The sequence below is a fragment of the Salvelinus namaycush genome, chromosome 41, assembly GCF_016432855.1.
Source record: "Salvelinus namaycush isolate Seneca chromosome 41, SaNama_1.0, whole genome shotgun sequence".
Lineage (NCBI taxonomy): Eukaryota > Metazoa > Chordata > Actinopteri > Salmoniformes > Salmonidae > Salvelinus > Salvelinus namaycush.
Genome location: NC_052347.1, coordinates 7988652 through 8003825, shown reverse-complemented (window position 1 = coordinate 8003825; position 15174 = coordinate 7988652). Strand labels below are relative to the sequence as shown.

Sequence of the window (15174 nt, the reverse complement as noted above, 5' to 3'; positions counted from 1 at the left end):
AACTGTGTAATAGACCAATAAATTTTGATTTGAATATGTTGTATTAAATAATGGCATTTTTTATTCTTAATTGGCAAAGCTTGGGCTAAGACTGTTCTCTCTAACTCATAGAAATTGAATCGCATTTTAGTTCTGTTCTCCAAACCTCCTTCCTCTCCAGTTATATACGCCTTGTACATAGAACGTGCTTCAGAAACGAATACATCTTTAAAATAATTTATTCAAGAAACATTGATGCTGAGGTTAAATGTCCATGATCAACATAGAAAATATGTACATAGAGAGCCATCGGTAAAAAGGACAGAAAGCCTGTCTAGAATGATGTGCTGAGTAGAGAGAAAGCAGTGATACTATTCAATATATATCTCGATGAAAGTCCCAGACTGTTCATTAGTTGGGATCAGTGATTCTGGACGTTAGAGTTCTGCTGGAGGGTTCCATCGATGTAGCACAGTTGCTAGTTGATTACTGGTGGTAGCAGCTTGGGCTCAGACACTGTGGTCTGGGTTTATGATAGGCTGCAGGAAGACTGTTTGGAGGACTCTCTTTCCTACGATAGAAAGTGAGATATTAGTACAGGAAAAAGTCAACTTAATTCAAGACAAAGAATCATTAGTGAGAGGCTTGTCTCACCATTTACGGTAAATATTCAACATGGGGAGAAAAAAAAAAAAGGATAATTTAATAGGTCCATCAGATAAAATACACATTAAGTAGTACTTCAAAATTGTGTAATTAATTTTCTCCTTAGCTGATCTTTAAATGCACCCAGTGAGGATGATGAAGGCATATAGGGGACGCCATGGAGCATGCTACTGACGCCTAAGTTTCTGGATACCTGTTGTCTCCGCTGCTGGCGTCTGTACTCTTCTTCACTAGCAGCAAGGGCCTGAGCCAGAGCTAGATCCTCCTGCTCCTGAGGGCTGAGACAGACACAAACACTTCTATGTCACACAGAGGAATGCATCATCATCACACTGCAGAGAGCATGCAGGAGGCACGACACACACACACACACACAGGTCTGAGGAGCAGCAACACACATCATGAGGTGAAGAAACACAACTGTGGGCACAACTGTCCTTCATTTATGAAGTCATCATGAACATCCCACCATGGGCTACATGGTGGAATGTCAAACCTATTAATATTGTGTTTTCCTATAGTAACCAAATAGCCTGCGTTTCAACTAGAGCAAACACATAGCAATAAGAGCTAGTGAAGAGAAACAATAGGTAACAGGGTTGTGTTGATGGCAGCTGGACATGATTACAGCCTATATTATGTGTGGGTGATGCTGGATTATGGGATTTATTGGGGATTGTTTATTACCTGAGTGTTGGCTGTTGGACTGTGCTGCGAGCCGACTCAGCCAAGGACATCTCCAGGGCTCTTTGTAAGGCCTGCTCCTCAGTCTGCAATCACAACATGCAGATAAACACTTACAGGATGTTCTTTATTTTCTTCTTGGAATCTCAATGAATAAACTGGAACAGACTTTAGAATCTCAATGAAAAAACAGGAGTAGACTAGAATCTCATTGAATAAACAGGAGCAGACTACAGAATCTGAATGAATGGACTGGAATTATTCAGAGAAGAGAGTTTACAGTAGTTTCAATCAAGCGGTGTAAGTGTTTGGCATACCAGCCCAGCCTGAAAGGATGCCGAAGCAGGTACTACATTCTGTGCTGGAGGGGGCCGCATGGCCGGAGCTGGATTATAAATGGCCTGAGCACTGCTGTGATAGAATCAAAAACAATCGTGCTCAGTGGGGTTAGAGAGTCAACAAGTCAACACTTTCTAGAAAGCACAGCGGTAACAGGTAAGAGCAGTTCTGTGAAGGAAAGAAATATCACATCTTTTCCATGTGTAGTATATTTTACTGACAATAAAATCAAACTGTCAATTCGTCCATCCCATGTGTTTTAGTGAGAATATGCCTCTCATGAATTTAGAGGACAAACTGTGCTTGCCAATATCACTTGTTTATTTATTTAAGCTTCATGTGGTTCTTCAGTGTGGCGTTTCGAAAATCAATACATGAGGATCCTCACCGACTACTCTGGGTCCTAGCATTCCCATTAGTAACGGGCCTAGAACTTCCTCTACTGCTTGAAGTGGAGGCACTGCTAGAGGATGCTCCTTGGGACCGCATGAAAGCAGCGAATCTGAAAGAAATCCAATGTAATTAATCATCATTATACCGCAAAAGCTCACAATGTGCACCACAATCAATAAATGGTATAAGGTGGAGGGAAATATTTACCCAGATTTGGAGACTGGTTTGTCTTCAGGCTTACAGTCATGGTCTAGTGGATGTCGGTGTTTAAGACAATAATTCATGTGGCACTGGTCACATGTCACTCGGATCATTTCTTTCTGCTTGCAGCCTCCTTTCGAGCATTTGTTTGTAAATATCTACCATAAAAAAAAGATTGGTTAGCTTAGATTAGGCATAGCTACTTCACTTTAACCATGGGCAGTTTGTATAAATGGTCCTGTAGAGAAGCCTATCAACCATACCTTTCTCTTGTTCTGAGCAGGGTCCGACTGGCAATCGCGATCGATGTGCTCCCCAACCTTGATGTCTGGCATTTCCCCTCTCTTGATGGGGATCGGGGTGTTGCACAGAGGACACACAGGGACCTGGATATCCTGGGGACAGAATCAAGCAGAGCCGTATTAAAGCTCTGTTTGGATCAATAGACAACATGCAGACAACTAATAAGGTTGAACAGCATACATTCATTTCTACATACTAACTGCACATTATAGGAACTTTGCAAACATACGATGCTGCTAAATTATTTAAAATGTACCTTCTTGTAGGATGACATGCATTTGTGATTTGCATAGGTTATGTGGTCTTTACAAAAAATCTCTTCACAGGCATCACATCTCATTGGTAGGAAATCTGTCAGATATAAGAAATATGTCAAGGTGTTTATTCCATGGCAAAGGATGGAGATCATCCATATGAATGTAGATAAATTAAATTCTCACTATCCCTCCTCATTCTGATAATGGGTAGTGCAGCCCATGACAATTAGTTGTGGAGGACTTTGGACTTAAACCACAACTATTTACAGATAACAAAGCCATAGTACAAAGGACAGGAAGAGTACACAAACAACAGGCTCTGTATTGGAAGGGTCCCAGAGGCATTGAGGTAGTAAATGGAGACAGCATTACATAACCAACCACTCACCCAGCTGCTTGCAGGAGTTTTCAGAGCAATGCTCTCCTAGATTTGGAAACTCCATGGCACTATGGTGATACACCCTTCAATTGAAAGATACATAGATAAGCTAAGATCGTGCATAAACAATGTTTGTTTACCTGTGACAGGTTATCTAAATAAAACTAACTTGGTCCGCGTCACTTCGTTTTTTAAGAACAGTAGATTCAGCATATCAATTTTAGGATATTTAAAAAGTCCCTTTGTTTACGTGCTTCCCTTTCAACTAACGTTAGTTACGCTTATGTAACAGGCTTATTATGGACGTGTACAGTGACTGACAGATACAGTTAGCTAACGTTAGCTACCCATCTAGATGTAGGTAGCTAGGACTTCCTATGATAACGAATGCCGAATCATGCCATCGCTTCTTGCTACCTACATTTTGCCATTTTGACTAACGTTAGCTAACTAGCTAAGTTATTTTGGGGTATCTAGCAGCAGCCTTCCTCTCTGCTAGAAGCAAGCTAGCTAGCTACTTATCATGGCTAATTAGCTAGCTAGTAACTAGGCCAGCTCCTCCCTGTACAATCGCTCGAGGCCATAAATGCAATTACCTAGCAGACCAATGTTAGTATTGTCTGCGCTTAAGCTACCTAACGTTAACTAATTGAGTTATTTATGGAATACCATTGATGAGCTTGTTCCTGGTTTACAGGCCAACAACAAGTAAATGAAGCTAGCTAGCTTGCTTGCTGATAAGCTAACGTTGTTAGCTAGCATTCTAGACAACTACTGTAACGTTAACATTACGTCGTTACTGGTAGTTAACTAACGTTTAAGTTACTCATTTAACTTTACATTAATTCGAAACGGATAATATTTAGCAGAAATATATTTGGGACGATTGTTCACCATCACGAACGTTAGCTCGTTAGCTAACACTAAACGAATATGGATTGGAGACACCCTTCCTGCCCTGCCCTTGCCTTGGTTTGGTTGGCTGACTAGCTAGCTAGATACGATAGCTAACAGCAAACCATAGTCAATTGAAAAATACATGCAAAAATAGACGAACATTCTCACTTACCCAGAGACTTGGTTCAACCAGACAGCTATATTTGATTATTCTTTCCCCCTCTGGCTTTGAGATTAACGTTGAACTTTGGAAGCGAGTGGCTAGCAAGCTCTCTTGACAGCCAGCTACATCGAAGCGTCACTGACACTGTTGTTTACGCCCCTCCTCGCGGTTGTACTAGCTAGGGAGTTCCAGAATGTACCACATGAGGCAGGGATGCAGCGTTGTTTTGATCAATCACAGTGACACAGCGTTGTTGAGAACTGTCCATGGTGCTGGTTTTTACGAAACGTCTAACTGAGACGTTTTTGGGTTGTCTCAAACCAGCACCACGGACAGCTCAAAATAATGCTGTGTCACTGTGACTAGATATGAAGGTGACTAGCTAGTCTCTCGCCAGACTAGTTAAAGGCCATGTCAGAATGAATCATTTTTCTGGAATCATGGTAGGTCTATATAACTAGGGTATAACAAATCACACAAAATAAGCAGAATAATACTAGTTTTGATTTTGGATAGTTATCACCTTCCAACTTTTTTTGTGTTTGATATTGTATTTGTTTACTTGCTGAATAACAGAGATGTGTTATTCACAGAGCACATTATCTATGTTTCACAAGTAAATGTGCCCTTTTATTCATCAGCACAATATAGGCTATAGGTGATGATATAGGTGATTCATTCATGCTGATGAAATGGCACATATGGGCTAGGTACCTTTGTGTACAGTGGAAGCAATTGTGAGTCTAAAGAGAAAAATGTGCAATACTGCAGTCAATGTAATGGCATATCATTGCCAGATGGTGGCAGCAGAGCTCTTTCAGACGTCTATACAGTCTTCAACATCTGGTTGTTTATGACTGGCCACTATGTGTTTTTGTTTTGTGGCAGTCCCGTTAATAGACTCTCTAATCTCATGTTTCATGCATGCGATAACAGTAGGGTAACTGCAGAGGAAAGTTGTCATTGCAAAGATAAAGTTACAATATATATGTACAGAAAGTGTCACTGGGTGAGTTAGTGAGGTTGGGAAGTTGTAGACACTTTCGACTTGAGTATGAAAAACACAGAGATAGCGATTGTTACTGATTAGGTTACTAGAAACAAAGCCTAACTTAAAGCAGCAACTCCCTGTTGAAGAGGCACTGGAATCCACATGAACACACAGCATAGCAGGACCAACCCCATCACCAAGAGGTCAACTAGCTGGAAATAGTAGTTCTATAGTAGAGTCAACCCACAAAATGGACTATTCTCATTATGCAACAGTACAGTGTTATGATCAGAGGCTGGGAGAAGGGATCACAGAGGCACTCGTCTAGATTCTTTCCCTGTACTGTAGCACCTGGCTCATAAGCTGCTAATTCTGCTGCCAGATGGCATCGCTTGCTGAACACCTGGTTCATCATAGGGATTCCTCTTCCTTTGCTCACACTATATCTGCTTGAATTAGAAGATGATTGTAATAATTTCAAACCCCCATCCCTTTATTGCCATAGCAATATTTTGGATGACACATTTGACATAGCTTCTGGACAGTTTGTCCTCATGGAGCCAGTCACCTCTGAGTCTCCTTGGTCATACTTTGTTCTGGACAATCTCAGGATGCCACTGTTTCTCAGGTGATAGCTATAGCACAACTAGCCCTGCTACAGTATCCTATAGCCTATTCAATGTAAAACAAATTAAAATAAAAACTCTCTGTAGTTTCTCTCTACACTCCTGAAAAACAGGAGTCAAAGGTTGCTTTTTCTAGAATGAGACACCACAATAAAACAGGTTCTAAACTGTTACTTAAACCAGTTACTAAACCAGTTACTAAACCATTATTATGAAACCATCACAGTTAAGTAACTTTCTACTAATTTGAGTTTCTCTTTCAAAAAAGTTTCATAATTACATTGGTAAAATATGATCTTAATCAGATGGATGATCCAAACTTCAAATGCATATAATCCGTTGATTCTAAATCCAATCCTTGCAAGTCTCCTCCATTTGATATCTAATCCAGTTTTTAAAAGTTTCAATGAGGCGAGATAAAGTCATTTGAATTAACCTTCATAACGAATCAAATAGCCCCTTGTGCTTTTCAGGGACAGGATGCCCTTTTTTATTCAATAGGTGTGCGTTTAGAAGAACTGAATAACGATTTGGTTGATTTATTTATCCTGCTATAAAAACGCCCGAGCATCCAGACTAGTACAAGATTGGTGGTTTTGCTAAATTGGATGGTAATTGCCATCATGACAAATTAGGAGGCAGAAGCCCGCCTTATTTTTTTCTATTATAAGATAGTATTATTCTTGGTTAATAATCATTTTATGCAAGATTCAATTCCGATAGCCTGCCTACGTGGTGATTGTCCCTAATAATCCATGCATCTGAGAGGCCTATTGGCTGGCCATATCTGTATTGTTTTCGATCAAAAACACAATTAAGCATGAACACTGTCTTTAATGTCAAATATTGATCACAATTCGGTTTCATTATTACAACTATATAGAACTTTCCAAGCATGCAGAACATTCTTTGACTTTTTCTCCAACCAATGATAGCAATTCAAATCGACATTTTAAATGCGTAAATACGTTGGGAGCCATTATCATGTCAATATATTATCAAGTTATATGAGCCTGATTTAGTATAGACATGGTCTGTTTAACATTGTGAGATTATTCACAGATTTCATGGTGTGTTAATAGATATATTATAGAATGGATCCCATGCCCACGAGGCTGGCTGGGAAGCAGGCGTGAGGGGACGAACGGTTTATGAATACAAGTCATCACATTTCTGTCTTTTGTTTAACCAGACTTCATCTCAACGAGTTAATGTGCCAGATGAGAAAGCTGCTCGCGGCCTGCAAAGGCGAACAGAGTGCACGTGGAAAAGAGGTGTCAATAAACGTGTGAATGACAATGTGGTAAAACACACACCAACTGAAAAGGAGACGAAGATGAACAGATGGAGAAGAATGGGGAGTTAACGCAATGACAGGGTCAGTGGAGCAGAGAGCAGGCCTAAGAAATACAATTCAATGGGGAGAGGGTTACTGAAATGAAGGATGGGCGTATGAATTAACGATTGTCTTTATTTGAATAAGAAAATAGTAAAACAAACATGACAATTGAAAAAACTAATTCCCAGTTAATTGATTATTTTAGTTCATGGGTGCAGTTAAATATTTAAGTACGCAAAGAGCTACATTGAATAGTTACAATTTGCTATGTCAGTTTGTGTGCTTTTAATCACTTTTGGAAAGGACAAATTGGCCTAACAATGTTATATAGTAGCTTTGTGGTCGAAGCCTTTGTTGAAGACTTAGAATAGCCACGAGTTGGCGCCACAACTCTTTTCGACCCCGCCATATTGAAAACAAATAACGTTTCATGGTTTGTCCGTGGGGTCAAGGTGTAGGCCCACGCCCATGTGCAGAGCAGGTGCAGTTGCTCTGGGATCCTGGGCATGCCTCTCCAACGCTTCGCCACTTTCCATTGATCTAACCTCCGAGTAGCCAATATGGTAAGTAATGACATTGCATTGGCCTCTGATTAATGGATAATGGCCAGTGTAAAGACTGACACTGAAGAGTGAGAAATGGAATTGTCACCATGCACGTTTTGGCCTATTGCTGCAACAGTATACTGGTCTTCATCCACGGCAAGGTATCACTTTAATTCATATGCCTAACATGGCCTGCATGCCTAAACCTCTAATCAAAATCAAAAAACGTAATTTTTCATCAATCATTTGGTCTTGATTGTCAGACAATATGCATATTTCATGTGAAAATGATTGAAATGCGGACTTATTAAATGACATGCTACTTTTTAATAGGCTAGTCTTTATAGCAGGAAACCGAGAGATATTCCATTTATTTAAAGAGAGAACTGCACACACAATTCATTAAGCAGGAGGCTTGTAAATTAGCGCTAAGTTAACCTGATTTCTCTTAATTAAAACATCTTTTCTCGTTTACGATGTGGATATAAGTAGATCTCCTGGGTTTCGAATATTCTACAACAGCAGATGGCCGGGGTGCGGAAAATAGTTAACGCTCTCTCTCTCTACCCGATCTGTACAATGCGAGTTACCGACATAGCAGGGGATTAATATCCAGCCGTCTCTTTTATCGAAGAGATATTAACCATTTCAATGCTGACTATTAGCAGTCTCCCTGAGAGGTTCAATTAGACAAATATCAATATCTAATTATGTCATTCCTCTGCCATAAACATGCACGGTATTGTCCACCAAATGTTTGTCTCTGTTTCACGTTTCACTTATAAACTAGCCTATGACACTCTTCCCTTTAGATAAGGATACAAAAAAAATACCCTATTGGTAGGCCCAAGTTTGTATGGGAGCAATGGCTGCGTTTAGACAGACAGTCCAGTTCTGATATTTGATTTATCTAATTGAGCTTTTGATCAATCAGATCAGCTCTGAAAAAAATCTGATGTGAAAAGATCTGATGTGATTGGTCAAAAGACCAATTAGTGGAAAAAAGATCAGAACTGCCTGTGTAAACGCAGCCAATGATACCGCAATGTTTGATTGTATCAAGCAAAGCAATCAAAAATCTTATTAATGTAAAACTAACTTATTATGTCTCCCAATGTATCTATCTCCATCACTCCATCATTTCAAGTAGGCTACATACATTGCACCCTCCCTCCTACATATAAGGCTATGTATACACACACATACAGTACACACTGTTCATACATACATACATACATACATACATACATACATACATACATACATACATACATACATACATACATACATACATACATACATACATACATACATACATACATACATACATACATACATACATACATACATACATACATACATACATACATACATACATACACATCAGCACTTACCAGACATTTAAAAAGGTACCTATTCAAATTTCCTCACATCGGAGGCACTTTCGGATTTAAATGGGGTTAGCTGAAGATTTGGAGAGACATTTTTTTCCTGTAGTGTTAAATTACTAGATTGAAGTTGAATAATAAGCAATGAGTCAAACTGCACACCCTTCATCTGCGGAGCTGTAATTAACAGGGAAAATGCAGGCGGTGAAAAAAATGCAAATTATTCTGCACAAAGGCTTCTCACAAATTGGCGTCACCATTTCTCAAATTATATCATTACTATATTTTGAAAATGTTAATCTGTTGAGCGGATTTCCCGGGGGAGTTGAGTAAATTAGTTCTATTTCCGAACTGCTTCTCTGCGAAGGCACGGGAGCGACAAGCACCTCTGATTCACTGATTACAATTAGCCTCTCTGGTTCGGACTTCTTCAAGCATTGATAATTTTCGGCATATTAAGCACGTTTTACCGAAAGGTGATAAGTCAGATTTAATTTAAAATAAATTACTGCTTTAATGGAAGTTGGGTTATTATTATTACGAGGCAGTACTCATTTTAGATTCATTTTAATATATAAATGCGGTGAGTAAAAAGATTTTGAAGGGCATTAGGGTGTCAGAATTGAATGAGGTAATTTGAAGGGAATTACTTTCTCTTCTATCAGAAATGAAGTGAATTAAAAGTCCAAATCAATCGCTTTCACTTCTCCATTCTACTTTGACAGCAGCACAATTACAGATAATTAGATGGAGGAAACTTTTAATTGTGGGGATTAAGAAAGAGAGAGAATTTTCAGGATCAGAGAAAATTTAGAAGCAGAGTTTCTTGCTTAAAAACGAATCAAAGGATTTGGTAGCTTAAAATGGCAACCAATGCTTTCTACTGTTTAATTGGAATTGCATCTAGTTCATCGTATCAAATTATCCACCAACAATTAATTTAGATTTAATTCTATAATTATCATCAAATCGAATAATGTGCAACTTAATTTAGATAGTTAAAAATGTACTTGCGTGAAGTTAATTGAGTAATTAAACTCCTCAACTGCTGCCTATTAATTTGCTAGCCTAATTAAAAATGAATTTGATTTTCTGTAATGTTGGTAAAGTAGGCATCAGTGTTAGATGGCTGGTTTGATTAGTTTGTTTGTTTTGGGGTGTTACATTTGAATACCTGCTGTTAATAGGGTCAATAATGTCTACTTGCCCACACATGCTCATTTTCTGCCAGGGGGAAGGACTGATTTTGTATATTCAGGTGCTGGGAACTCCCTGTTCACATCATTACCATTGCCCTGTCACCTGCAGTTACCAAGAGTGAACACAGGAAAACAAACCTCAGTGGAAGATCAGTGAACACAATAATGTTTTGTCCTCCACACTTCTATAGCCTAAAGATAGTGTGATGCAAGAACAGTACACTTGACTTGAACACTCTGTCATATGGGCTAGGCTATAATACTGGCATAAACAGTCAGTTGGCTAGGCTATAATACCAAACAGTCAGTTGGCTATGCTCAAAGCTAGAAAACTGGCTTTAATGGATCGTTTCAGACCGTGTAAAATCTGTTTTCAGAATAACCTGTCCTGTCATGATATGTTATGACAGTGTTATAGCCCTTATTATGGCGCTTTCACATAGTCTAGCCCTATAAACAAAGGCCTACATAGACCTAGACAGACAGACAGACAGACAGACAGACAGACAGACAGACAGACAGACAGACAGACAGACAGACAGACAGACAGACGCCTACACACACAGACACACAAGTTTGATATGCACTGTGTGTGGTCACAGGCCATGCTTCATTCTTCACATTTCTAAACATCTGTGAGCTAAGGAGTGATTTGATGTCATCTGGTTCAACGCTCACAACATAGTATGAAGAGATTGTGGAGATGATTGTGAAGATGATGTGACATGTAGCCTACAACAAGTAGCATACAGTAGGTCTATAAACCCAGCAAAAAAAGAAACGTCCTCTCACTGTCAACTGCGTTTATTTTCAGCAAACTTAACATGTGTAAATATTTGTTTGAACATAACAAGATTCAACAACTGAGACATAAACTGAACAAGTGCCACAGACATGTGACTAACAGAAATGGAATAATGTGTCCCTGAACAAAGGGGGGGGGGGGGTCAAAATCAAAAGTAACAGTCAGTATCTGGTGTGGCCACCAGCTGCATGAAGTACTGCAGTGCATCTCCTCATGGACGGCACCAGATTGTCCAGTTCTTGCTGTGAGATGTTACCCCACTCTTCCACCAAGGCACCTGCAAGTTCCCGGAAATTTCTGGTCGGAATAGCCCTAGCTCTCACCCTTCGATCCAACAGGTCCCAGACGTGCTCAATGGGATTGAGATCCGGGCTCTTTGGTGGCCATGGCAGAACACTGACATTCCTGTCTTGCAGAAAATCACACACAGAACGAGCAGTATGGCTGGTGGCATTGTCATGCTGGAGGGTCATGTCAGGATGAGCCTGCAGGAAGGGTACAACATGAGGGAGGAGGATGTCTTCCCTGTAACGCACAGCATTGAGATTGCCTGCAATGACAACAAGCTCAGTCCGATGATGCTGTGACACACCGCCCCAGACCATGACGGACCTTCCACCTCCAAATCGATCCCGCTCCAGAGTCCCAGACTCGGTGTAACGCTCATTCCTTCGACGATAAACGTGAATCCACCATCACCCCTGGTGAGACAAAACCGCGACTCATCAGTGAAGAGCACTTCGGTCCAGCGACGGTGGGTTTGTGACCATAGGCAACGTTGTTGCTGGTGATGTCTGGTGAGTTCCTGCCTTACAACAGGCCTACAAGCCCTCAGTCCATCCTCTCTCAGCCTATTGCGGACAGTCTGAGCACCGATGGAGGGATTGTGCGATCCTGGTGTAACTCGGGCAGTTGTTGTTGCCATCCTGTACCTGTCCCGCAGGTGTGATGTCGGATGTACCGATCCTGTGCAGGTGTTGTTACACGTGGTCTGCCACTGCGAGAACAATCAGCTGTCCATCCTATCTCCCTGTCTTAGGAGTCTCAAAGTACGGACATTGCAATTTATTGCCCTGGCCACATTTGCAGTCCTCATGCATCCTTGCAGCATGCCTAAGGCACATTCACGCAGATGAGCAGGGACCCTGGGCATCTTTCTTTTGGTGTTTTTCTGTTAGTGCCTTAACAACCGTTCCACAGGTGCATGTTCATTAATTGTTTATGGTTCATTGAACAAGCATGGGAAACAGTGTTTAAACCCTTTATAATGAAGATCTGTGAAGTTATTTGGATTTTTACGAATTATCTTTGAAAGACAGGGTCCTGAAAAAGGGACGTTTTGTTTTTTTGCTGAGTTTAGATGGTAGGCTAAATAGGCCTATTTGTTTTCCTATCTGTTGCTTTGATGGTCTCCAGCAATTATGATTTGAGATCTTCAAATGTGTGATTTAAGCCAGTTTCTTTCAAATAATCTGAAATAAAATATAGGCCTTTCATGCCAATGGTTGACCTGCAGGTCAGGGATGGATGTGTATGGAGCTACCTTTTCCATTCGCATGTGGGTTTATCCAAGAAAGTCACTATCAGGTGGTAAAGGTTACAATAGGGTAGACAAATATCACATGAACCAATGTATGTCTACTTGCCATATAGGCTAAGCTACCAGCTCTATAAAATACTTTTAGAAAAAAAGGGTTCCAAAAGGGTTCTTCAGCTGGCCCCGTAGGAGAACCATTTTTGGTTCCAGGTACCCTTTTCGGTTCCAGGTAAAACCCTTTTGGGTTCCATGTAGAACCCTCTGTGGAAAGGGGTTCTACATGAAACCTATAAGGGTTATACCTGGAACCAAAAAGGGTTCTTCAAAGGGCTCTCATGTAGAGAAAGCCTATGAGAACAGCCGAGGAGCTTTTAGGTTCTAGATAGCACTTTTTTTCTAAGAGTCTATTGTTCTGCAGTTTAGGATGCTGACTCTGAGGCACTTTTCTATTATTTTACTGAACCTTTATGTCCTATCGACCAAGGCCAGTTAAATTGTTGATGAAACTCTTGAATTCAAATGAAAAGACAGGCCTGTAGCGGCACTGAATGCAAGCCTTGTTCGTCTTATTATCGGGTTAATTAAAGCTAGGATCTGACAATGTCACCCGGTTGTAGAAAAACGGATTTAAATGCAATGTCTCCCGGGACTAAGTGTCAAGGGCTGCTTTTCACTGAGCCCGTGCGCCTGGATGGGGTTACGATCAGAATTGACAAGAAGCAATTATTGAATTTTAGATGTTCAAAAAATAAATGAATGGTTGGAATTATTCATAAAACATCTGTAAAACATGATAAACTTAGTTAAAAGGCCTCTGAGGCAACTCTAACCACATATTTGTAGGGGAGAGGGATAAAACGGCCAGATCCTGAGACATTTCTAAGGAGTTCATTAAAATGTACACATTGAAATGCAGAGGGGTGCTATTTGGGCTTGAGGTCAAGTGACGAACGGATTATATACTTCCTCATAATAATATTAATTAAACAATTTGCATGCTGATAAGGTAAGAATCATCACGGCTTCTGTTGAGAGATTCGGGTTATTACAACACGCCAATCCGGGTGCCAAGGGTCAGGGAGTGAGTGGGGAGCGAAATTTCACTCAGATTAACATTATGACAGCACCAGACATGGGATAAAAAAAGTAGAATTCATTTTCTCTGTAGCCTAAAGAGCAGAGAGACAGAACTACTAGACCTACTTAGACAGAATTGATTCGCTTTATTCACAACACATTTCTTTACATAAGCGAGTGGGGAAGCATGGACTAGTACTATGAAGGTCTCCGGACAAATAGCATAATGTAACAAAAATGAATGGTTCGGAGCTTCCCCACAGTAGACTATGGTCATATAGTTTTGTTAACCTTTTACACAATCATAAATGTCCTCAGTTTTCACCGGAGATGAGTCTATTTTGAACTGCGAGAATAAATAACCTCTAGCCATATAAAGGTAAATATAATACAATTATTGAATATATATATATATATGTATATAGAGAGAGAGAGAGATAGATATCAGATGACACACTGGTGCTGCACATCTAAAGCTACAGGCTTTTATTTGTTTGCCTCATAAAGACAGCATTTACCTGCCTACATGAGTTCAAAACTAGCCTACCAAAAAAACTATAAGAATAACTGCAAATCCGTATACACAAGAAGCTACTTTGTAAACCTGGGAAAAATTCTCACACATTTCTAAAGGAAGTCTCATTAATTACAGTATAAGTGCTGGGGAATAAGGGTTCACATTTCTTCCTAATACCGTTCCTCTTATTAGCAGAAGATTAATTAGTGTGTGATGTAATTAATAACTTAACATCTGCCTTTTTTTCAATCAGCCTATCGACAGCAGGCTGAGGAGTCGATCGCCCCCTTTCATCAACATCCCGTTATATTGCACGCGAATTGGTTGTAGTCTCGAATAAAATTTGACAGCGTTGGATGATAAATGTCTTTGTGTAAAATTATGGTATTTGTAACTCGGCATCGATTAATAGAGAGAGTAAACATTTAAAACGCCACAACATGTTGACCAAAAACTGTGACTAGCCTCTCCGTCATTTTCGATGTGGGACCGAGCGTTCGAAATTAGTCCATCTCTTTCACCTTTTACTGGGCTTCAATCTGATCACTCTCTCTTGGTGGTCCCCCGTGTAGTTGTGATGTAGTTCTTATCAAAGCCCTCCTGTCTTGTTGTGACAGCTCTGATATTGTTTATTGAGGTGGATGTCAGGTTTAATTAGCAATCGATATGGAAAGCGTTTGCAGACCGCGCCTCTGACGTCATACTCGATTACCGTTTCTCATTGGTCTCAAATTCCCAAAGCCTAGGCTAATTATTGGAAGGTTCATGTTGATAAAGTACAGCTCATCCTTCCCTCCACATCATGTCCCCTCCTCGCTGGCCACACTCACTGCATGCTTTTTAAATTCACACCACCAGCCTCCAGACGTCGTTTCCTTTTGCCTAGGAG

The 15174-nt window shown here is 40.2% G+C and overlaps 1 protein-coding gene across 3 annotated transcripts; it reads right to left on the bottom strand.

Annotated features, from left to right (window-relative positions):
* Positions 1 to 202: 202 nt before the first annotated feature.
* On the bottom strand, positions 203 to 4406 carry LOC120034075 (AN1-type zinc finger protein 2B-like). 3 transcript variants are annotated; one of them, XM_038980500.1, is made up of 10 exons: positions 4271 to 4406; positions 3211 to 3284; positions 2822 to 2916; positions 2526 to 2657; positions 2269 to 2420; positions 2057 to 2170; positions 1647 to 1737; positions 1333 to 1415; positions 839 to 923; positions 203 to 550 (listed from the first exon to the last, which is right to left on the bottom strand). In XM_038980500.1, exons 2-10 carry the CDS (start codon positions 3263 to 3265, stop codon positions 509 to 511), a joined length of 849 nt encoding a protein of 282 aa, XP_038836428.1. In that variant the 5' UTR covers positions 3266 to 3284; positions 4271 to 4406; the 3' UTR covers positions 203 to 508. The 3 variants fall into 3 exon arrangements, with proteins under 3 accessions (XP_038836428.1, XP_038836427.1, XP_038836429.1); XM_038980499.1 differs by having other exon boundaries at positions 1647 to 1740; positions 4271 to 4405; XM_038980501.1 differs by lacking the exons at positions 203 to 550; positions 839 to 923; positions 1333 to 1415; positions 1647 to 1737; positions 2057 to 2170 and having other exon boundaries at positions 2265 to 2420; positions 4271 to 4403.
* Between the last annotated feature and the right edge of the window lie 10768 nt (positions 4407 to 15174).